This window comes from Lobosporangium transversale, assembly GCF_002105155.1.
Source record: "Lobosporangium transversale strain NRRL 3116 chromosome Unknown BCR41scaffold_28, whole genome shotgun sequence".
In the NCBI taxonomy this organism is placed as follows: domain Eukaryota; kingdom Fungi; phylum Mortierellomycota; class Mortierellomycetes; order Mortierellales; family Mortierellaceae; genus Lobosporangium; species Lobosporangium transversale.
The window spans coordinates 435,078-457,555 of NW_019029006.1; the positions used below are offsets into that span (position 1 = coordinate 435,078).

At 40.9% G+C, this 22,478-nt stretch overlaps 8 protein-coding genes across 8 annotated transcripts; 7 read left to right on the top strand and 1 right to left on the bottom strand.

Annotated features, from left to right (window-relative positions):
• The first annotated feature begins 485 nt into the window (after positions 1–485).
• Positions 486–2,343, top strand: BCR41DRAFT_387824 (hypothetical protein). The gene is made up of 2 exons (XM_022027931.1): positions 486–1,500; positions 1,816–2,343. Exons 1-2 carry the CDS (start codon positions 689–691, stop codon positions 2,114–2,116), a joined length of 1,113 nt encoding a protein of 370 aa, XP_021879701.1. The 5' UTR covers positions 486–688; the 3' UTR covers positions 2,117–2,343.
• Positions 2,344–3,283: 940 nt separating this feature from the next.
• On the bottom strand, positions 3,284–3,762 carry BCR41DRAFT_372206 (hypothetical protein; the record flags this gene model as incomplete). Its single annotated transcript, XM_022026663.1, has 2 exons — positions 3,284–3,375; positions 3,537–3,762. The coding sequence occupies 2 exons, from the start codon at positions 3,760–3,762 to the stop codon at positions 3,284–3,286; spliced, it is 318 nt and encodes a 105-aa protein (XP_021879702.1).
• Positions 3,763–5,869: 2,107 nt separating this feature from the next.
• BCR41DRAFT_324811 (hypothetical protein) lies at positions 5,870–9,177 on the top strand. The gene is made up of 9 exons (XM_022021561.1): positions 5,870–5,889; positions 6,002–6,195; positions 6,348–6,470; positions 6,604–6,731; positions 6,827–7,017; positions 7,149–7,457; positions 7,565–8,140; positions 8,240–8,395; positions 8,526–9,177. Exons 2-9 carry the CDS (start codon positions 6,193–6,195, stop codon positions 9,119–9,121), a joined length of 2,082 nt encoding a protein of 693 aa, XP_021879703.1. The 5' UTR covers positions 5,870–5,889; positions 6,002–6,192; the 3' UTR covers positions 9,122–9,177.
• A 534-nt stretch (positions 9,178–9,711) lies between these two features.
• BCR41DRAFT_357139 (hypothetical protein) lies at positions 9,712–14,038 on the top strand. Its single transcript, XM_022024813.1, has one exon. It carries the CDS (start codon positions 10,047–10,049, stop codon positions 14,007–14,009), a length of 3,963 nt encoding a protein of 1,320 aa, XP_021879704.1. The 5' UTR covers positions 9,712–10,046; the 3' UTR covers positions 14,010–14,038.
• Positions 14,039–15,036: 998 nt separating this feature from the next.
• BCR41DRAFT_387827 (hypothetical protein) lies at positions 15,037–18,588 on the top strand. Its single transcript, XM_022027932.1, has 3 exons — positions 15,037–16,294; positions 16,996–17,940; positions 18,059–18,588. The coding sequence occupies exons 1-3, from the start codon at positions 15,384–15,386 to the stop codon at positions 18,483–18,485; spliced, it is 2,283 nt and encodes a 760-aa protein (XP_021879705.1). The 5' UTR covers positions 15,037–15,383; the 3' UTR covers positions 18,486–18,588.
• A 205-nt stretch (positions 18,589–18,793) lies between these two features.
• On the top strand, positions 18,794–19,327 carry BCR41DRAFT_112922 (hypothetical protein). Its single transcript, XM_022019395.1, has one exon. It carries the CDS (start codon positions 18,891–18,893, stop codon positions 19,158–19,160), a length of 270 nt encoding a protein of 89 aa, XP_021879706.1. The 5' UTR covers positions 18,794–18,890; the 3' UTR covers positions 19,161–19,327.
• On the top strand, positions 18,907–20,168 carry BCR41DRAFT_357142 (60s acidic ribosomal protein-domain-containing protein). Its single transcript, XM_022024814.1, has 3 exons — positions 18,907–18,967; positions 19,329–19,493; positions 19,875–20,168. Exons 2-3 carry the CDS (start codon positions 19,335–19,337, stop codon positions 20,046–20,048), a joined length of 333 nt encoding a protein of 110 aa, XP_021879707.1. The 5' UTR covers positions 18,907–18,967; positions 19,329–19,334; the 3' UTR covers positions 20,049–20,168.
• Positions 20,169–20,500: 332 nt separating this feature from the next.
• BCR41DRAFT_357146 (PLC-like phosphodiesterase) lies at positions 20,501–22,391 on the top strand. The gene is made up of 3 exons (XM_022024815.1): positions 20,501–20,833; positions 20,942–21,165; positions 21,630–22,391. The coding sequence occupies exons 1-3, from the start codon at positions 20,686–20,688 to the stop codon at positions 22,239–22,241; spliced, it is 984 nt and encodes a 327-aa protein (XP_021879708.1). The 5' UTR covers positions 20,501–20,685; the 3' UTR covers positions 22,242–22,391.
• The last annotated feature ends 87 nt before the right edge of the window (positions 22,392–22,478 follow it).

Genomic DNA, 22,478 nt, shown 5'->3' on the forward strand with positions numbered 1-22,478 from the left:
TGTGATCCCATGTGATTTAAAAGGAGATCGTGCGAAACAAAGTCAACTTTCCTTTCTTTAATACGATGTGCAAAAGCAAAATTGCATGGACCGTGCTTGGTGTTCTGTGGAGAAACATGCAGAATCCTTGTAATAATGGACTGTGGAGAAGAAAGGATGAGAGCGGTAAAATGAGCTGACTTTTGAATCGATTCAAGACATAATTATCCGTGCTTCTATCTATTATATTCTAATATTACGAATCATCAGGCTTATCACATCATTCAATACCCCCTCCAATTACCATCACGATCATCATCAGAATCATTACCAACATCATCACACTAAAACCATTTTCGAGCCCAGACCAAAAAAAAAAAAAAAAAAAAAAAAAGGCGAGCTGCGCCTTGGCGAACATGCGGACGGACATGAATGTTACGCACAGTCACAAAGCAATTAATATTTTTTTTTTTTTTTTTTTTTTTTTTTTGCTCCACTCCGCTCCACTCCACTCCACTTCAGTTCATTCTCATTTAGATTCTTTTTTATTTTTTATTTTTTATTTTTTTTTCGCAAAAAGAGACTCGGAATTATTTTTCACTCTATTCCTCTATCTTTCTACTGCCCTTTATTTTATTTTATTATATCTTACTTGTGGTCTCCTCCTTTTGAGGCCATATCTTTACAACCGAAAAAAATAATACATAGTATGCCACATATCATCGACTCAAAACCTGCATCTACAGGCCCCGCAACAGCAGGGATAGGAATACATGCAACCGCAACCGCCTCCCGCACAACAATCATTGCCAAACATCAATCCTCATCCCCTCTTGCGAAAGAAACCCCTGTTGCCGCAGCAAGCAAAACAATGGATATCGGGTCCGAGTCCGAATCCGAGTCCGTGTATTCTTTGTACACGGATGATTCCGAACTTGATGAAACTGACCTCTCTTCAGCAGAGTCACAAACAGAACAGCAACAACAACAACAACAGAAACAACGAAGAGGAAGAAGAAGAAAAGGATATGATCTTTTCTCTCAATTACCTGATACGATTCTCCAACAAATTCTAGCCTATTTACCTCCCTTTCAAATGCTCACCATCTCGGAACTCTCTCGCAAGTTCTACAACTTTGTAGTCTTGGGACAGGAGATGAATGAGGTTTGGTTCCGATTAGTGAAACATGAAGAGGCCGAGGAAAAGAAACGGGTAGAGTGGTATAAGCAAAAGAGACTGGAACAGGAACAACGAAATGTTCAGATGATGCGCTCATTTTCCAATTCTTCCACTGGCTCCATTGGCTCTAGCTTTGGAGAGGACTCCGTTGCACCATTATCGAAACAGGCCCAGAGACTCTTGAACAAGAAACAAGAGGCCGCCGGTAAATCAACAGGAAGTTCAGTCAAGGTGATGAAACGCTCAGACCGAAAGAAGAATTGGTGCAAGATTTATGTGGACTCGATTTTACGTGGCAATGGTGAGAGTCCTTTAGAATCCTTGGATAAAGTTGTACCAGGGTAAGTTCACTGCTCCAATTCATAAAAGGAAAAAAAAAAAAAAATTTTTTTGAGGGATACGCCGTCTTTTTCATTCTTGATCGATTTCCCGATTTCACATGGGACTTGGGGATTGGACTCGTGGACCCTTTTTTTTTTTAGTTGTTTATTGATATTTTGTGTGAGGGAGTTTTTTTCTTTTTAAACCAAGGAAAGCACAGGAAGAGGATGGTTCATTCAATAACAAATGGCGTGCATCATAGTACTAACTTCACCCCTACTCCATCCCCTCTTTTTTTTTTTTTTTTTTTTTTTTTTTCTTTCCGTGTTCCATAGGTCCGCCAAGAAATCCCGTACTTTTCAGACGATTATCTTGAATGAACCACTTTCTGAGGACCATTACAGGGAATATCAAGGTGGCTCCTCTGATGATAATACCACTGCCAATAAAGAGATGTCACGTGAAGCCAAGACTCAAGCCAAAATTGAAAAGCGAATGTACTACAAGATGATTCGAGCTAAACCTAAAGGCAAGAAGGCTGGACAGTTAGACTCTGCTGCTGCCAAAGCAGATAGAATGTTGTCCTGGAAACAGCAACCGGAATGGAGCGAGCAGGATCAGCTGGGCGACTATTAAGCGATTTTTTTTTTTTTTATTCTCCAAAAACATATATTCATTCATACATGCATACAATAAGAAACTCGGTCATATCAATATTTTTCATGCCTTTTTCTTCTTTACCCTCTTCACTCTCTTTTTCTCCCATGACTGGCATGTAACTTTCTAGTAGATATACCCTGAGCTATCACCCAAATCATCGTATTACAAAACATTATCGTTTTCACATATCTCTTGACTGAATTAAAAAAAAAAAAAAAAAAAAAAAAAAAAAAAAAAAAAAAAAACTTTGAAGTATATAAACAACATATACAGTACAGAATAAAATAGACGTATTTATTACAACAAGGTAAAAAAAAAAGTATAGAGGATCGAAATGGATGTATAAGGGATTCACTTAAGGCGTTTTTTTCTTTATTTTCCTTGCATGCTTATTATTGGAAAATAAAAAAAAAAAAAAAGAGAAGGCGATATTAACAGCAGCCATCAAGACAGCAGCACAAGCAGGCTCCGAGCGCGCTATAAGAGGATATTGAAAATTATAGGAAGAAAACATCATTAGTATTCCAAAAAGTTTCAGAAGTCTATGTTTTGACACTAATATTAATTAACACCCGATCGATCCGATGATCCAGTGATCTGATAAAGATACTAGTGAGCGTCATGCTAACTTCCGAAATTGTTGCCAAGCTTGTCCTGCATTTGTCTGTATGTTTCAGAATGTATTGTAGGTTGAATGAGATTGCATGAAAGAGGTGCGTACTACTTAACAACCTCGTTTCTTTGTCGAATGAGGAAAGACACTCTAAATATCTGAACTTATCCGCAGAGGTGCAGAGGTAAGAGCCAGCAACGAAAAGTTCCCGGTCATTGTTCCTCTTCTCTCTTGCTCTTTCGCCCAATTTACACAATAAACCTGTCTGGAAGATGTGATCCATCCACTCAAACAAATAAACAAAATACAAAAAAAGTGCGATGAGAGCGATTTTCTGTAGGTTTGTTGTTATTGGATGTTGCTGGATGTTGGAATATTGGGATTGTTGCACAAGAGACAAGAGGCCATTTTATTTTATTTTTCCTTTTTGTCGATTCCAGAAAGAGTCACGTCCAAAAAGGAAAGAATAAAAAGCAATAAAAAACAATATAAAAAAAAAGCAAGAGAGTCTAGCTGATTGAAAGACAAATTTACCATCCAAAGCACAAATCGTCGGTCTTGTTGTTGTTGTTGTGTTGGGGTGCTGCTTGTTGGTGAATAATGACCTGAGGTTGTGGAGAGGCTATTAATAATAAAGTATAAAAAAAAAAAAACATAGTGGATTAGATACATTAGCATAGAATGGGATAGCTGAGGCTCAAAGTCAATATGGGAAAGAGAGAAAATGGATGAATGTATAAAGACGATGAGGAAGAGAAGAAGAGAAGGAATAAAGGAGCTTACGCTGGCCATAGTATCCTTGTTGTGGTGTTTGAGGGTATCCAGGCTGACCATAACCAGGCTGTGGGGAACCATATGGTTGAGGGGGATATCCGGGCTGAGCAGGTGGAGGGTATGGGGAAGGCTGCTGGCCGTAAGCAGGCTGACCATAGGCGGGCTGGCCATATGCAGCCTGTTGAGGGTATTGAGGAGGCTGAGAAGCGTAATATCCCTTATTATCGGTCGACATCTTTAAATTTATATTATTAATATGAAAAGAAAAGAAAAAGAGTGTGTGTTGGTAATGGGAGGAGAGATGAAATGAGAGAAAAAGAGAGGGGAGAGAAAAGAAATAAAGAGAGTAGAGAAAAAGAAAGAAAGTAGAAAAGAATAGGGCAAAGATGCGTTCCCGCTTTATGTTCCTGGGCAGAAAAAAAAAAAAAAAAAAAAAAAGGTGGGCTGATGGGCGGCTATCTCTCTTGAGTTTATTAACTTGTTCCCAAGCCTTTTTCTTGTGTCCCTTGCACAAATTGCGTGTGTGTATGCATCTGTGCCTGGATCAAATGTGCACTGCATCGACAATGAACAAAAAAAAAACAGCGCTACTATTTTTAGGGATGTTATGTACCATGCTTCCCGTTTTTATACATTCATTTTGCATCTAACAAAATAGCTTTAGCCAATAGACTAAAAGCTATATTGTAATTAAACAAGAGATTTTCATCCATGTGGCCAGTCCCATGTTCAGGGAGTGATTTTTGCTCATTAAAGATGCATCCAAGATCATTTGAAGCGATAATGATTACAGGGAAGATGGGAATAAAAGAATGCAGTTGTTATGTGGCTGTCGACTCTTGGCCAACAAGCAATCCTCGCCGCAATGAATGTTTTTTCTTTTTGCTTTTTGGCGCTTTTGGTAGTTTGGTCGAATAAACACAAGTTTGTATTCAGTACACAAAAAAAGCATTGGTACACATGGAAAGGCTAGAAGGCTTCTTTTTTTTAAAAAAAAAAGTGAGACCAACAAGGACACAGCCAGTCGAACATCCACATTCAGGTCACGAACAACAGGTGTATATTAAATATCACTGTGTTGTTTATCCAATAAGTTATAACCATTCGAGTACGATTTAACTATCATCACAGTCGTAGTGGCTATAGCTCACGTTTGCCTTAAGATGTGTATGCTTATCATGAATGGGATAAATGTCGGATTCAAATGTATTCCGCATCTCTTCTTTATTGGGTAACGCGTAAACTATACTCCTTGTCTTCTTTAGGAATGTGAATGTTCAATAAATCAAGGGCACAACACAAAATAATAATAATAATAAAAAACTAGAGTGGAGAGAGCTTAAGCAACACATAAAGCGGACATTTTGTCATACATCCAACTCGATGGCTCGTTTGGGGATCTTGCAGCGCGGTAATCCCCAGTCAGAGCACATGAGTACCTGCTCCGTTCCAAGTAGACAACAACTTTATCAGACTTGAGTGAAATGCTGAATACTGAGGAACGACAAATGGTTTCGTAAAAAAAAAATAAAAAGAGAAAAACATATACTGAACAGACTCACAATTGCACACTCAATATAGCATCATATAACTTTGTATACACACAGTCGATGCACTGCCCATTGGTATGTTCATTATCGACAATCAGACATGGCTAAGCTATCATTGACAGACGCGTAAAAAGACTCCAGTGTTGGGGTTTTCAGTCCACGAATTAAAGGGATCTATTGGGTCAAGAGGCATTTCTTGTAAAATTAGATCAAGAATAAATTTGTTTGCTCACATGCTCTGTGACCGTGACAATGGAGAAGAAACAAAGAGTTTTTTGAACTTCGCCAACATGAAACTTACAATAAACATGTATATCCTCTTATACAAATATTTGTGTACTTCTACGTTTATTGCTTTATCACTGTTCATTGATTGTAATAAACGAGGCCTTGCCTGTGTGCGTGAACAAAGAGGTGGCGTTTCTACGACTGTAGAAAAAAGAACTGTCTGTGTGTACAAAAGCCCATGTTTGCTACAACCCAACAAGCACGTGTATTGTCATCATGTTGTTCACAGCCCCACTTCTTTCTGTTTGGCTGTGCTGAGAGAAATGCGTGGCAACCGGATATCTGTGGCTGGTTGGCTGGTTGGCGGGCTGGTTGGCTTGTGGCCAAAAATTTAATTTAATTTTAGGAGGTTGTGTTTGTGACATGAGGAGTATGCAGCTTGTTAAAGAATGAACATGTTTTTATTAGTCTATCGTTGTCATCGTCTTTGTAGTATTGTGTGTGTTTCGATAAATAGAAGCAGCAGACATAGAATCTTCTTTTTTCTTTCTTCTTCCTGCATCACTTTTAACAACAGTAATAAGGTGTGCTTAAAGCGTCTTCCCAGGACTTCATGATCTCGGGCGGCTTTGTGGATGTGATAGGAGAAAAAAAAAGTGACATTTTGAGTGATAATGTTTTGCTTGTTGTGTTTAGATCGACTTGATAAAGAATAGGCCAATCACTGAACGGTGGTCCAAGCTCAAACCTCCCACTAGATAACCTCTTTTTCTTCCAAGTTGAACAAACACCTTTCGCCATTACCGTCCATTTCTCGTCAAAGAAAAAGCTCATTGCACCACACAGCTTCCCTTCTCTCTCTTTCACTCATTTTTTCTTTTAAACACATGGTATCAAATTACAGTTGGGCTATAATCTATCAAATAAAACAATGGAGTACAATATACCAGCATACTGATAAACGCATGGCAACTTTTTTCTTTTTTTTCTTTTTCCAATTTCACTTGTTTGGCGATGGACTTTCTTTTTTTTTTTTCCTTAGGAGGGTCGACACGGTAAAAGGAAAGAGAAAGCAGGATCGCCTGAGCTACTTAAGGCTAGACAAGAGGAGGAAACTGCTCTCTTGCGCGATTATTCCAAACTGAAGGATTCACTCAAGCAAATTGCAAGTTTTTTTTTTTTTTTTTTTTTTTTTTTTTTTGAAAGCTCTATACTTACAGTTTTAGCGTTCGGCTACTTGGGACATACAGGATCGGGTTTGCTAACCTTTGTTCTTGTTGTTTTTATTACTACTGCAGACCGACTCCAAGAAGAAAGATAGTGACGCGCTTAAAACAACAGCGTTGATAATTCAACTGAATCCTGGGTACTACTCCGTCTGGAACTTGCGACGGACGATCCTCCACGAGGGATTCCTTCAAAATACGTAAGGCCACCATTTGTCAATGGACAGCGTCTGCCATGTGTTTTATAGTAAACCGCCCCCAGCTTTTGACAAACCTAACCCTCTCTTACTTGTAGAAATGAAGAAACCACTCAGGGCATTTTTAACGAGGAGATCAAGTTTGTAGATGAGATCCTCAAACAGAATCCGAAATCGTATTGCGCCTGGAACCATCGTCGATGGTGTGTCGAGCAGATGGGCCGAGGCTCTTCCTGGGAGGATGAGTTGGCTATGACCGATAAAATCTTGAAGGACGATCCTCGCAACTGTAATTTTCTTTTTTTTCCCCACTAATCTTGTTGAGCTTGATGATGTCATGCTGATCATCTTTTGAAACTTCTAAACACATGATTCAAGATTGAACTAATGGATTGATTGCTTTATTATTAAACAAAATAGACCATGGATGGGACTATAGAAGACATATCATTAGACAACTAGATCTTCAAAACCAATCCCCGACTGAGGAAGCCCTTCAGCGCCTTCAATCCGAGCTGGAGTTTACGACATTAAAGATTAAAGAGGATCCCTCCAACTACTCAGCATGGCACAGCAGGAGCAAGTTAATAAATGAATTGGCAGAAAACATGGCAGAAAAAGACAAGAAGGCAATGATTGACAGCGAATTCGATCTGGTCAAAGATGTAGTCTATAAAAACCCAGATAACCAAAGTGCCTGGTTATACAATCTTGGACTCATTGGACGGGGTAAGTTTTATTTTTATTTAGTTGTGTATTGCCAATCCCAATAGAAAAAAAAAAAATGCATACTAATTTTCATTTCCTTTTCTGATTGTCATTAAAATGGTGTGTAGAGGAGCCAAGTATTTCAATTATAGGTGCTAGTGTGATCTCATTCCACCCATTGGAAGTGGTAGTTGCTTTTGACCAGAATGTCAAGCTTCGCAACCCGTTCACGGTTTCAACCATGTTGGATCATAATGTTGTCCCATTAGAAGGGGAGTGGAAAGCGACTGGCTCAGATTCTTCACTTGGCTACATTTGGATTTTCCAGCAAGTGTCTGGCTCAGTCTATGGCCCTACAGTGGAAATTGTGATCTTTGCGAACGATGTCTATGGCGTGAAAGCTGGCTCAAAGCTTGGATCACCGGCCGTTTGCTTTGAAGTTGAGACAGGAGAACAAGATTTTGGTGTCATCTCAGGTCGACTGAATCAGTTGGTCGTTGGCAAGAATTTGATGATAGATGTCACTAAGCGGCTTGGTCCTGTTTCTAATCCAGATGGGACGTTGGAGGCGATCCGAGAGCCTGAGGTTAAGCATGTTGTAACATCCCTTACAACATCCACTTCGCTCCAGGACAGGAGAGTGGTATTGGAGCGTGAGATCGCGGTTGCTCGCGAACTAATGGGAGTAGAGCCTGACTGCAAATGTAAGGTGTTAAAGGAACAGCGGCTTGTAAAATATGTTATCTTCATGTCTTTAACTGGTAAGCTGCTTTTGACATTTTTTTTTTTTTTTTTTTTTTTAGGGCCAATTCAAGTTTTGACAACACTACTATTAGAACTGCGCAAGACCATCAGTCTCCATTCTGCAGAGGCCAGGATAATTGATGATGAATGTATTGGGCTACTGGAAAAACTCATTACGCTTGATCCTTTACGTCAAGAACGCTATGAGGATCGCCGTAAGTCCTTGTTACATTTTCTATTTCTATTTCTTTTTCTTTTTTATTATTGCTCATTAAAACATCAGATCAAAAGTAATTGCTGAAACTATAAAGTTCTTTTACCTTTTTTTTTTGTATAATTCCGCAGGAACACAACTCGTCTTTGATCGCGAAACGCTCCATTTACTCAAGGACGCGAAGCGGTCCCACGGGATGGAGTTTGCAGATGAACAGCCTCGAGATCTGGATTTATCAATGCGAGGCCTTACACACATCCCAATCTCATCTTATTTAATGCACCTCCATACCCTCGATCTGGACTCGAATGCAATTACCTCGACTCGGTTCCTACGCAACTTGCTGAACGTGCGACGTGTAAACTTAGCCAACAACTTGATTGAGCGATTGGAAGGGTTACAGCATGCTCCTAGCCTCGAGTTCCTGTCATTAGAAAATAATTTGATTGCGACATGGGAGGATGTGTTCTCTGGATTTGTATTCTGGCATGAGGGCAAGTTGGGTCGTATGGGTGCACAGGTCAAGGTCCTTTTGGGATTAAACCCTGTGATTGAAAATGAGGGAGGCGAATATGTATTGGAACATCGATGGGAGGATGTGGGTGAAGTCGGCGTGGATATTCAGTGGATCTCGGAAGAGGCGCGATTGGCTGCAGAAACCCACGCTACAGTAGTGAGCGGCACTCGCCGCGTCAGTATCAATGTTATCTTAGATGGAACTCATTGACTATGATAAAAAAAGGGAAAAAAAGTATTTACATTTAAATATATTTACATCTCCACCGTATTACTACCGCATGTTTATTAGTTTATTTTCTCTTCATGGCATCATCGGTTTTTTTTTTTTTTTTTTTTTTTTTTTTGGTGTTCAGACATCCCAGTCAGGCCGTGTAGGAACCGCATACACGTATCAAATGACCACATGCCGCTCAGTCCCCCTTGTTCTATGCAAAGCAAATAGCTTAACACGATCAAAAAATTAATGCTGCCAATGCCACCAAAAAAGTTGGAAGGTCATGCCACCCATGCTTCTAAATGACAAGTCTAGTCCCTCTGTCGTTGGATTGGCGGATGTGCTCACACATTCCGTAAATATTAATCCCATTCCATCATTGCTCTTCTGCCCCTCTGCTCAATGCCGGCAATCCGGGACAAGGCTATGATTTATGGCCAAGACTGTATAAGGCTGAATGTTCAATCATGAGAGCAGTCGACAGATGCTTGCAATCCTTTACTCTACTGTACTTTCAGCCATATCATGAGCCTAATAAAGTCATGAACTGGACAGCTTTCATGACTAAAAACATGTTGGTTCCATCCAGATTATTCTATCCCAGAGTAAAAACAAACAAAACGATCGATGGAGTTGTGGTTTGTGTCTTTTTTTATTTGCCTATTCATAAAACCATGCTCATGTCTTTCATTCTTAAAATTCATTCACCTTGTTCATTCACACTTCCTCAACTCCCTTTCTTCTCTTTTTAAACCTTTTTCAAGGCCTTCCCTCTTTACTGAGAGCACTTGTACCATTTCTTCCTGCTGACAGCCTCATTTTGTTTCCAGCGAACGTTGCATTCTTATTTTTTTTTATTTCGAGCACAAGCACACATTGTGATTTGGCAGTCCTTAATTCAATAATTAAGCATAAAAAAATGCCGTCATTGCCAAAGTCGACCGGCGCAGTCGCAGTCGCAGCCCCAGCTCCATTTCCAATTTCAGTTCCAGTAACGGCTACTGTTATGCCCAACAGGTGTTGCTCCAATCTGCCAGAAGAATGCCTTCTCTTAATCTTTGAGAACCTGCGCACCCATAGGTCAGCTCTTCATGTCCTAATTCGTGTCAATCGTCAGTTTTTCCATCTCGTTGTCCCTATCCTCTACCGTTCCCCGTTCCGTCTACTGGAGTCCAAACAAGAAACTTGGCCTTGGTCTGAAAGGATCCAGCGACAGGTCCTCTTATTACAGCTTCTTCTCCGTTCAGCTCAGATCAAGCAGAAACAAATAAATCGACAGGAAGAGAAAAAATGGCAACGGAAGCGAGGGCAAGAACAGAGTGAGCAAGCAGGTGACAGGTATAACAACAGCTGCGTAGCAGTAACGACTGGCAAATCGGCAGTATCCCCCATAGTTGCAGCCCAAGGGACTGAGAACAATAAAATGTCCTTACGCTTAAACACCAAAAGAAGACAGCACTGGTGGGCTAAGAAAAAGCCCTCCATCAGCTCTTCAACAATAGAAACTGCTCTTTCAAACCCTTCATCACCTTCATCTCTATTATTCCCTTCATTATCGCTTTCAAGGAAAGGAGGCAATATCAAAGGTATCACCATTCCTGGGAAGATTCAGGGTAGAAAGTTTATATCAGAGAAAAAACAGTCCCTTTTTCAAGACGATAACAGCAATAGCACTAACACTAGCACTAGCGACAACAGCAACAGCCTTTCAACGGTACGTCCCACCACGATCGATGGGAATATTCCTAATTATTATGGCCAACAACAATGTCAACAACAGGTACTATCACCATTCTCGTCATCCTCAAATAATAGCCACGACCAAAGTGTAGATCTGGCCAATTATGGGCATACGTCTGGAGGATACTCCTGTGAATCCTTCGGCTACAACGAATGCAATTCTAATGACGTCTTTATCGACAACAATGAAGATGACATGTACCGTCCTTGCGAAGGCAACCCGACTTATGCATTCATTGATAGTGATGATTATAACAGCTACCAATATAGGCCTCATAGTATCTCGAGATATTATACAGATACAGACACAGACGCAGACGATGATGAGACATTATATATGGATGAGCTCCCCCATTCTGGCCTTTTCTCTCAAGCAGGACTATTTGAACCAACACCTCACCTTGGGCCCTTCAGTCCCAAAGACAATAACGGCATATCATCTTCTAGAAGCTGGACACAGGCGTTTCAAACGCGGTTCAGAAGCTTCAGTGGCAGCTCTTTCAATGGGATCAATGATCAGAGTCAGCCGTTAGTTCCACAATCACATCGCTTGTTGCATAATAATGCTCGTCTGATGGCCGATTACTTGTCATATTATGTTGAACATGACCACCCAAGACTTGCACGATTGCTACCTTCGCTATTTCCCAGTGTTCCAGCAGAAAGCTTCGATCAATTATTAACTTTTAGGGATGCCCCTAACTTAACATCTTCTTCAGCAGTAGCGGCAGCAGCAGCAGCAGGAGGGGGTACCGGGTCTCCATTGTCGTCATTATCCGGGCAAAAATCTGTGTATAATATATTTCAATCCTTACAGCAGTCGCACAAGAGTGCTCGAAACCTGGAAAGAGCCTATGCCGCGCGTACTCGGGTTGAAAGAGATTTATTTCATCATTCGCCCCAACTTGTCAGGACATTGTCATTGTCAGCAGCAAGGATCCAAGCAATCATCCCCCCTCCACTTCCACCACAATCGTGCCTGATGGGCTCCATGCCTTCCACTAGATCCGCATTGCGTACATCTGCTTCCTCTTACTCCTTGGGTCAATCTTTACTGTCACCGTTCATATCCCTCATGTCTCTTTTGCCTTCATCCTTCTTTTCTAGGTCACCATTCTCTGTTCCCATATCCTCATCATCATCATCTTCATGGCATTCGTCTGCATCTACCTTAACAGTGTCTTCATTTCGATCATCACATTCAGTGGCCACGTCCTATTGCTCCTCTTTTCCTTATTCTACAGACTCTTTGTCTCTGACCAAGGCGAACGTAGCATCATTACCATCGTCCCTATTAGTACCATCGTCACCACCATTGCCACAGCTCAGCCAACTAAGCAGCCTCTATCGAATTGAGTTGTATGATATTTATCATGGAATTGATGTTGAAGTGGTTGTCCGATTTTTAAGGTTACATGATCAGATATATCATACGATTCGAGAGGTCAAAGTTGGTGGAGTAGATGACGTAGGGAGATCCTCAGACCCAGGCGTGATCACGATTTTGTATTCTCTCAAGACAGTAAGAGTTTTGGATATGGTGGAGTGGCGAGAGGCGATCAGATATATGAACCAAATTCCCACCAAGCATCTCGAGTCCTTGTTACTAGGAAATGTCCGGATGGCCAACCATGAAAGCGTAGAGCCGTCGATGCAAGGCGTGACAGGTCTTTCAAGTATGCCAAGTACAAACGCAGACACAAGTACAGTCAACGGAAACATGGGTTCATCTTCTCCCGAAGATGGGACTGCAGACGGGAGCGAGATAATCGGGGATGGGTCAGAAGAGGATGAAGAAGGAGAATATGAAGAAAAAGAGCGATCTCATCCACAAATTCAAGCCCTCCAGCGGTGTAGACGACTACGAGTCCTTCGGATGCCGGTACTGGTCAACGGCCTGTTTGGATGGGCAGTCAAGGAACGCCGTCAGTGGCAATTGGACCTTGCCTCTAGGAATAAGATAGCATTGATACCAGTTAATACACATGGGGAAGAAAATGGCCACCTAAGCAAGTTACGGTCATTAGAACCTTATTGGGGCAATAAGAACGGGCACCGACGCCCTGTCCAACTCGAGAATGTTCACCTGAGCGGTACAAGTACTGGGCCTCTGATGTCCACTTTGATTCATGTGGTAGACGCATTCCGAGACTCGTTGCAGGTCCTACAGAGCACTTCATGGATGGATTCAACAGAGGCGCCATTGTATGCCTGTTGTTTAAGCCTCTCTTGGGCATGGTGTCTTCCACAATTGGAGGTTTTGGATCTTCAGGGTGAGGTTGCCTATCGGTTTCAGATCCAGACATTGCAATATTGCCCAAAGTTGCGGGTATTGCGGTTATCACTACCACACTCAGTATTACCATCACGACAACCAACGGGAATGTCATCATCAGCCTATAACAATAATAACATCAGCCTTCATCACCATCTTTCCTCTTCTTCTCCAGAAATGTGCCAGCGATGTATGAGTGGAGGCTCAAACTCATTGGCAGATCCATCCAAACCTGAGAAGAGCACGACCCAATTACCGCCTCTGTCATTGGCAGATTATTTACGAGCTCCGTCTAAAGGCTACAGCCAATATCGATACGCCTTTAGCGCCTTAAACGCAGCCATGGCAGACAACTCCATTAATAGCAATAATAATAGTGGTAGCAGTCATGGCAGCAACAGCCATAGCGAGAGCTACTATCCATACCAGGGCCAGAGAACAGGCTCAACCCTCTTTCCAAATTTACAGGAACTCAGATTGGCTGGGGATTGGGGCCTCTGTGATGAGTCGTTGTTACAGATGGCGAAGATGATGCCACGTTTATCCCGGCTGTCGTTATTACGATGTGAGACCGAGTGTTTGACAGCATGCGGATTAATAAGAGCGCTGCTACGCTTTCGTGGGTATAAGCCAAAGGATTTACGCCAGTGGGATGGTGATGATAGTCGAATTGTGTTGTTGCAATGGTTAGAAATTTGCAAGACTTGGCACACACAAATAGAGGCTGTTCTTGTTTCGTCTGCAGAGGGTGACATAATAGATAGTGTTGCAGCAACCACAACGATAGAGCTAAAGCCGTTAGAAATCTCATTTTTGAGGGACTCGGTAAATCATGAGATATGCCCCTTGGAAATTGCATACCAGTAAATACCTAGCACCACATCATAGATACAGCGTATTCCAAAATAAAAAAAGATAATGGCTAATTACTTCCAAAGTCCTCTCTTTTTTAGAAAGGATTATTTGACCCGTCACTTTGAAGAACAGAGAGAGTGTGCATGTATACAAAGAATAAGAGAATGTCGGATGCTCAAACAACATTGTTCACAGTACTCACGAGATTTTTCTTACAAATGTCGCGTGAGAGTGGGGGAAGCATTTGTCTAATCAAACTCATCCAAACAATTTAATTCAATTTAAAAAATGTTCCTGTGCCAAGATTCAATAGGCTCGCCTAATCTCTAAACTTTCATTTGATGAAACCTTAATTCATACACATAATCAATCTTTACGCCACTTTCCCTCCACTCTTAAACAACTTTGACTTTATTCTGGATGTTAAAGCATATAATCTCATGTCATGTCATGCTCATGCATGTTTTTCCTTGAGAGGGACAAGAAAATGTTTGTTGCTTTCAGCCTCTCTCGATTCCTTGCTTTCCCCCCTTTTTTTTTCTTCTATGAGAGAGAATAAAGAATAAAAAATATGAAACCACATTGTTACGTCTGTGGACCATCATCTAAAATGAAGCGTGGCTCTGTTGCATGTTTGGCTTTTTTTTTTGCCCACACCGTGTTGGACGAAGAGTATGGCTCAATTGAAAAGAGAAGATTGTGATTGCTATTATAAATATGAGATGATGTGCTTGCATTTTCTTTTTAGTTGAGAACTTTCTTCACGTTCATCTTTCTGTCTCCGCTTGGTTTCTGGCTGGCTGTTGCCCAGCTTATATCGTTGCAGTATATACGGTACATGTATTTACTTGGCATTTATCTTAACCCTAAATGCACGCAAATACAATACATTATTGGTCTCCTTTTTTCATTTGACTTTGTCTGTCATCAGCCCTGCTGTTTTCTGTCACCGTTTATCGCCCCCTCTTCTCCTGTCTGTACCCGTCCTGTACGCCTCTTCTTCTCCTGCCTTTGCTTGTCTTGAACACCATCCTTTTTTTTTTTTTATTCTTTCCTTTGTCTCTTTATAAAAAAAGAACAAACGCCTTTTTTTTTTCTTACTCTACACATTCACTTGTCTGTTCATTCATTCCCAGGAAAAAGAAAAAGAAAAAGAATCTTTTTTTTGTTCTGAATCTCTGAATCTCATTCATCTCATCTTACATAACTTGCATAACTTGCATATTATCTTATTTTGCTTTGTCAAGCAAAATATATATTATCACATCACATCACACACTTCACTTTCTCTTATTCACCATCGACTCTAAAAAAGAAAAATCTCTTTATCTCTTCCTTTTCCTTTCCCTCTTTCTGCCCTCTCACATTGTTGCCATTATCGTTACCATGGACCACCATATCCAAATCGAACACTTTGGCGACGAGAGTGATCGGTCTCAGTCTCAGTTTCAATTTCCCTACACTTCCTACTACGACACAAATAACTCAATCGAACTTGATCTCGAAGCCGTTGAACGGGATCGATTTGATCGTTTAAGCAATTCCAGTACTCTTGTCGGAGGTACCAGCCCACTCCGTCATCCTTACTCCCCTGAATTCAACTCCAACAACTCTTACTTTATCGACGATTTCAAATCTAATGGCAATACTATTGCAACCATTGCCACTACCACTACCACCGATACCGATATCAACGCCACTACTACCATCACATCTGCATCAGTAGCTGCTCCTGCCATTACAGTTTACAAAGCAAGAAGAAGGAAATATGATGGCACAGATGAGAACGAAAAGAAGAAAACGAATGGATCTTTGTGGTATCGATTCTTTTATTCCGAAGGAGGCCGCCTTACTTGTGCAGTCGTTTACTTTGTAGTGATTTGTATTGGGATGGCGTTTTGTAACCAGCTATCGGATCATCGATGGGTCAATACAGGATATACAGATGTTTTATTACGAGATCGAGGGTTTGATGTGATTGAAGCTCAAGCCGATATTCAACCAGCAAACACATTTGTGATGACATCCGTAGTCTTTACAGTGTTGGGGATTGGATTGATCTGTCCTAACTGGACGATGCGAGGGATCGTCTTGAGACGGATTCTTTGGGTGATCGGGACGTTGAGTGCTTTTAGAGCTCTGACGCTTTCCGTTACTACATTGCCTACACCCAAAGAGGAATGTCGTCCTAGTTTGAAAACAGGCTTTTGGGATATGTTTATAGTTGCATTGCAGATGATCCCAGGTACTGTAGAAGCTTGTACGGATGATATCTTTTCAGGACATACTGTTTTCATGTAAGTTGTTATGAAACGAAATGTAATTTTTATTTCATTTAATTAACTCTGAAAGAGGGGGAGAGAAAGAGTTATACGGAGAGAGAGGAGATTGATATGGAGGCAAAATGAAGCGTTTTGCAAAAAAAAAAAAAAAAACTTTTGCCGCCGCTTCTTACTTGGACAAACATGTCTGATTTCTTCTATTTTGAACATCCACATTAACTGAACAAAATGAGATCTTTGGCAGCGAATTTTTTGTTTATATATCTTTTACCAAATGACCAGAAAAAAAAATGTGTCGACCATTGCAATTGGTTTTTTTTTTTTTTTTTTTTTGTTTATTGTTTTGCGCGTAGGGCGATGCAAAAAGAGATGACAAAGAAACAAAAGAACTTTGCACCACTGGAGGTGCATACCCATATGATTTTTTTTTATTTCTTGTGCATTTGAATGGAACCAAAAGAAAGGTGAATGGAGAGAGAGTTCATGTATATTTTTCCAAGAGGTACATGGCATTTTCGGTCTAATGTTGAGCATACATTTATGTCTCTGATGTTCATATTCATGTACATGCACAGTAGACTTGTTGCTCCGAGGTTATATGTTTGAAATTAAAATGGCTGTGAGCAAAAAAATAATTACTCAAGAACATACATGAAATCGTTGGCATTTCAATTTTGACGTCCTCTCTCTCTCTCTTCTTTTTTTAACCTGGATAGGGTATCTTGTGCCATCCAATGGAGATTGTACTGCAGGAACAAGTGGGTCACCTATTTCTCGTATTTATACATCAGCATCGGACTCTATTATGTTATCGCAACTCGTCTACACTATACAGTCGACGTGGTCTTGGCCATCTTCATCACTTTTGCTGGCTGGTCCGTCTACATCTGTATGATCGATGTAGTGATGGAGGAAGAGTACTTTGGCATCAAAAGTCATCACGAAAAGTACGCTGTCTTCAATACTGCCGCAGCTGAATATGAATTTGTCACTCAGGAGCAGGACAGAGCCATTGATGAGGAAGATGAAGAGGTTAAAGTGACAATATCATCAACCACAACGTCAACAACATCGACATTAACACCAAACCCCACAAAGAGTCAAACAATTAGCTCAAGAAGAAAGCAGCTTGAGTATCATATGAACCGTCTTCGAGGACCACGTATTGGCTATGGACGAGGGGAATATGATCGTGTCGCATTCGTACCCATGCAATTCAATTTGTGGCTGAAGAATGTGGTCCGTTGGTGCGATGGCCTTGATCTTCGCATGAACCCGTATATTGCAGAGAACCCTTCAACTGGTGAGCAAGAAGAGGAGGAGGGATTGTCGTCATTGTCATCATCATCTCGCTGGAACGAATTGGTGGTGCGGTACCGTGCAGAGCTGGCCTCTATCACTGGTGCTCGATGTGATTGCAAGAAGACGGATGGCGAGCTTGAAAATAATTTGAATGGGTATAATGAGTTGGGTCGTCACAGAGAGATGGTGCAAGTCTATCGTAGCGGTTCTGGACTCGAGAGTGTTCATATTCACAACTACATGGAAGAAAGGGGGCAGCAACAGCATGGGCGCTGGCGTTCAATGGCTTTGCGTACTTCTCCTCGATCCCGGAGTCCGGACTTGAAAGCAGCCAAAGCTAAGAAGATGGAGCGTAATAGGTGCGTTCTACTAATCGTGATGTAGCTTCCTGTCTCTATTTTTTTTTTTTTTCCCCTCAGTCTGACTAATCATTCTTGTATTTCCTTCCTCTACTCTCATTCATTTTTAAAACATCAGAAAGCTGTTCGTTTTGAAGATTGCTCTAGTTATTTTTGTCAATGTTATCTTGTTGATCAAGGTCATTGAGACGGTCCAAAACAACAGCAGTGCTGCTGCATCTTCTTCACAATGGCCTACAGAGATGAAGACCTATCCTGGCGGTACCATCTATAATAACAATAACAGCTACCCCAATTCACCAACATCTCATGCTACTGCTCCCTCTGGTCCATCTTCTCTTTTGACACCCTCGACACAAGATGAGGAGCATCAAGTACAAGCATCACCAGAAGAGAGTGAAGTTGGAAATGACAGTAATAAGGCCGGTGCAATTGCTGTGGCTCTAGATGATTACAAGGTTATCAAAGAAGCGGTCCATCATAGAGGCATCCAGCGTCGTAATTCTGTTGGAAAACGCAACCTAAAACAGGCGGAGGCTATCTAGAGTACATTTTTTCTCCTCCTGCTTGAATCTTTTTTACTTTCCCCCCTTGTATTATACTAGTAAACGTTGTACTATCTATCTCTTGTAAATGTATTCAATAATCCATGAGTGGGAAGTCCGATATTGATATTATTCTACGTCTCCTCGATTACAGCCGATGGAGTAACGCCGTGACAATATGTCTCCGTTGTGCAGTGCTGTACGGAGTGCGCAGTTGTGAGTCTGTCTTTTTTTGTCAAACAAATCCTTTCTTTTGATGCCGTCAAGTCCGATAAAATTGTGGTCTACTTGGTATAGCATGGATACCCATGTGCTCCTGACTAGGGCTACCATTCAAGTGGAGGTTTGAGCATCTATCACGTGCTATTCAATTTTTTTTTCACTCTCAATAAAGGAGGTTGCCAAATGAGACTTGTTTCGACCTTCTCTTGCATTCGAATTGTTCTCGCAAACGAGTTAAACCGCACTTTTCGATACAGAAGGTGCGCAAATATCATATCGCCTATGAAATATCAATCTATCCATCTATCTATCCATCCATCCGTTCAACCATATAGTGCATGGACATGGGGATCCGCATTCTCTTTAGGAGCATTTTATTATTATTTTTTCTATTTTGTGGATTATACAACTATACTCATCAAGAGTGCAAAAGAACATTGTGATTCTGATTAAACATTCATCCTACACAAGACGCCGACGATTCAAAAAAAAGAGAAAAAAAAAAAACTTTTACTTTCCTGAACGACAACCCTTAGCAGATTAGAACAGGAATGGGAGATGTTTCAAGCTCAGTTGATCCTAACACATTATTACTATTTATTTCTCTAATATGGTCAACAGAAAAAAATGAAGTACCTCGCCGCCTACCTTTTGCTTACCCTCGGAGGTAAAGCCTCCCCCTCTGCCTCCGATATCACCTCTTTGCTTGGCACTGTCGGCATTGAGGCTGAGTCTGAGCGTATCGAGTCCTTGATTTCCCAGCTCTCTGGCAAGGACATCAACGAGGTATGAAAAAAAAATAATAATGAAACAGGGAAGCAACACGGAAATCAACGGACAAAATGTATTTGTTTTCTATGTAACATTGCACGACAGCAGCAGGAGTATGGATAGTGGATTTGAAGCTTCTTAAAGATGAGATGATGTAAGATTCAAAGGATGAAGCGAGACAGGAGCGTTGTTTTACCTAGATCTAGCGGATTACAGAAGATAAACATGTCTCAGGAACAGTGAAAAAAAAAAAAAGAAGTGATTAATAAACAGGAACTGGGATATTTCTAAAACTAAAATGCTTACCGATGTTTTACGGGCGTTGAGAATGGAGATAAAAAAAAAATGTAATCTCAGTTCAAGTATCTAATCCGTTTTTTTTTTCTTCATTGACAGCTTATTGCTGAGGGTACCTCCAAGCTCGCTTCTGTCCCTGCTGGTGGTGCTGCTGGTGGTGCTGCCCCTGCTGCCGGCGGTGCTGGTGCTGCAAAGGAGGAGAAGGCCGAGGAGAAGAAGGAGGAGGCCAAGGAAGAGTCTGATGATGATATGGGCTTCGGTCTCTTCGATTAAACTCGCTAATGATCTGTCTAATCTTCATTTTCTTTTCCATTGCATCTTGTTTTCTTGGTTTACATATCATGATAATAAAAAGAAGCAAAAAGAAAGAAGTTCCGAGGCATTCTATTTGACAGAAACATCGTAAAATGTGTTCCTTTATTTTGAAATGTTGAATATGTGTGTATGTGTAGACTAGCATGACCATTGTTGATAAAAGGAATCGTATTGGAGGATAGTAAAGAGGAGGTAGTAAGAGAGAAGCCAAATGGGTGACATTGTTCGGGTGATTTACTCCTTCTCTGCACAGGCCTTGGTCATGAAAAAAGCTTTGCCATATCAAGTAGTTCCCCTCCACCCCTACCTTTTTGGCACCAATCAGCCAGACACCTGCCTTTAAAATGAGGTGGTACAATCTCCTTCTTTTCTTTCTTTCTTTTTTTCCTTCTCTCTCTCCAGCTTCATTCCTCCGCTCATTGCTCATCTTCAACGCCTTTTATAATGTCTCGTCGACAGATTCTTACCTTTGCATCTTCTCGATTCAATGGACTGCCACTCAGCGTTGGGCACCGGTAAAAATAAAATAAAAATAGAATTAATTTAGAAATGTGGTGTCACAAACGATATTCAAGACGATGCCATTGACTACAGTATGTTAATTGATCTACATCTTCTTCTCTCTTTTCCCTCCTTATTTTATTCTTACTCATATCGTAGAGGTGCCTCTGAGCAATGGCCTGAGAACTCCATTATTTCAATGGCCCAGGCCATCAAAGATGGTGCTGATGGTTTAGAGGGTGGTAAGTATAATTATTAATTTTGTATTTTAATTTATTATATTGCATTTGAGACGCAAAAATGTTTATCAGCAGATATTGGTTTTTTTTGTGCTGTTGTTGTTGGTCTAGACCTTCATTTGACATCAGACGGCGAAATCATCGTCATGCATGACCCTTCTCTTGACAGGACTACAAATGGCACAGGACTGGTCAAAAATCGACCATGGCATGGATATATTGATGGCCTCAAATCGAAGAAAGAGCCTCATGTGGGTGTTCCTCGATGTGTGGACGTATTGGCCTTTCTCGCTCAGGAAGGCAATGAGAAAGTCTGGTGGAATATTGATATTAAGGTTCGTTTTTTTTTTTTTTTTGACACCTGTCTTGTCTATTCGTACTCCGTATGATACAAGAGAGTACTATGACATCGACATGGGACTAATGCAAGCTGACTATGTTTTAGTATGGCACTATTTCATAAGTTCTGCTCCCTTGTCATATTCTCTATATCCTTGAGCGGTCAATAAAAAAAAGGGAAGAGATGCCTTATTAGTCAAAGGGAGAGAGACAAAAGGGAGAAAGACAAAAGGGAGAGACAAAAGAGAAGACAGTGAGCGAATCTCGTTTTATAAATTAAGCACGCGTTTCTTTATGTTTTGGATCTTATGCTACATGGCTAATCGTGCACTGACCTCGTACCTCCAATTGAGCATGCCACGTTTATTAAATTTATTACGTATTCGATATTACAAATCATTATTTCTACCTCATGTACGCTAATCATTGTTACTCGCGTTTACTTTTTTTTTTTTTATAGATGAATAATTCACCAGCATTACTGTTCTCCAAGTTTGCTAAGCTGATGGAAGATAACTTTCCAGGACGAGATTTCTCGTCCCAGATTGTATTGGGACTTTGGCACCCAAAGTTCTTACTAGCTGCAGACAAATACTTGCCTCGGTTTAGTCGAATCCATATTGGATTCAGTATCCCGATAGCAACAGAACATTTCCCCCCGAGTAAAGTGGATGGTTACAGTATCAGCTTTATGGTCTTGTCGACACCTCAGGGACGCCAGTTTATTAAGGAGATGCAGGCAGCAGGAAAGACAATTCTGGCATGGACCGTGAATGATGTGGTGGAGATTCGAGAATGTGTAAATATGGGGGTAGATTATATCTTGACAGATCGAACCAAGGTTCTGCATAATGTCTTACAAGAATACGAAAAGCTGGGTCGAGAAGGCGTAGAAGCTAAATATGCAGATGAAGAGTTTAATACCTGGAGTCGATGGTCTAGATACACATTTTGGAGGGCTTTATTTTGGGTCTTCTTGACAATACGCTTTAACAATGCAACAAAGCGACTGGATGTGGAGCCAGGGCAAGATATTGACTTTTCAACGGGCGAGGAGATCCTTGTAAAATGAGAGGATGAAGGGGAATTAAAGTAGAGGGGAAAAAAAATTGCATTATGTATTAAAGTACATTGATAGAGAAAAATTATAAACTAGATGCACCAGATGTACCAGACATGTCACCACATCAGAAGTACTGGGTATGTCAGAGTAAAATAAGAGGACTAAGATAATACGTGAAAAGAATACCGAGGTGTGCGTCTGCTCGAAAGAAGACATCATCATCATCATTTACAGTCTTTAGTGAAA

What these genes read in the sequence shown, in the direction of transcription:
- BCR41DRAFT_387824 (XM_022027931.1), top strand. Translation starts at nt 689, where the DNA reads ATGCCACATATCATCGACTCAAAACCTGCATCTACAGGCCCCGCAACA. An exon ending in TTGGATAAAGTTGTACCAGG is followed by an intron (nt 1,501 to 1,815) that starts GTAAGTTCACTG and finishes CGTGTTCCATAG; the next exon opens with GTCCGCCAAGAAATCCCGTA.
- BCR41DRAFT_324811 (XM_022021561.1), top strand. An exon ending in GAGGGATTCCTTCAAAATAC is followed by an intron (nt 6,732 to 6,826) that starts GTAAGGCCACCA and finishes TCTTACTTGTAG; the next exon opens with AAATGAAGAAACCACTCAGG. An exon ending in AGAACGCTATGAGGATCGCC is followed by an intron (nt 8,396 to 8,525) that starts GTAAGTCCTTGT and finishes ATAATTCCGCAG; the next exon opens with GAACACAACTCGTCTTTGAT.
- BCR41DRAFT_357139 (XM_022024813.1), top strand. Translation starts at nt 10,047, where the DNA reads ATGCCGTCATTGCCAAAGTCGACCGGCGCAGTCGCAGTCGCAGCCCCA.
- BCR41DRAFT_387827 (XM_022027932.1), top strand. Translation starts at nt 15,384, where the DNA reads ATGGACCACCATATCCAAATCGAACACTTTGGCGACGAGAGTGATCGG. An exon ending in TCAGGACATACTGTTTTCAT is followed by an intron (nt 16,295 to 16,995) that starts GTAAGTTGTTAT and finishes TAACCTGGATAG; the next exon opens with GGTATCTTGTGCCATCCAAT. An exon ending in AAGAAGATGGAGCGTAATAG is followed by an intron (nt 17,941 to 18,058) that starts GTGCGTTCTACT and finishes TTAAAACATCAG; the next exon opens with AAAGCTGTTCGTTTTGAAGA.
- BCR41DRAFT_112922 (XM_022019395.1), top strand. Translation starts at nt 18,891, where the DNA reads ATGAGACTTGTTTCGACCTTCTCTTGCATTCGAATTGTTCTCGCAAAC.
- BCR41DRAFT_357142 (XM_022024814.1), top strand. Translation starts at nt 19,335, where the DNA reads ATGAAGTACCTCGCCGCCTACCTTTTGCTTACCCTCGGAGGTAAAGCC. An exon ending in CTGGCAAGGACATCAACGAG is followed by an intron (nt 19,494 to 19,874) that starts GTATGAAAAAAA and finishes CTTCATTGACAG; the next exon opens with CTTATTGCTGAGGGTACCTC.
- BCR41DRAFT_357146 (XM_022024815.1), top strand. Translation starts at nt 20,686, where the DNA reads ATGTTAATTGATCTACATCTTCTTCTCTCTTTTCCCTCCTTATTTTAT. An exon ending in TGCTGATGGTTTAGAGGGTG is followed by an intron (nt 20,834 to 20,941) that starts GTAAGTATAATT and finishes TTGTTGGTCTAG; the next exon opens with ACCTTCATTTGACATCAGAC. An exon ending in GGTGGAATATTGATATTAAG is followed by an intron (nt 21,166 to 21,629) that starts GTTCGTTTTTTT and finishes TTTTTTTTATAG; the next exon opens with ATGAATAATTCACCAGCATT.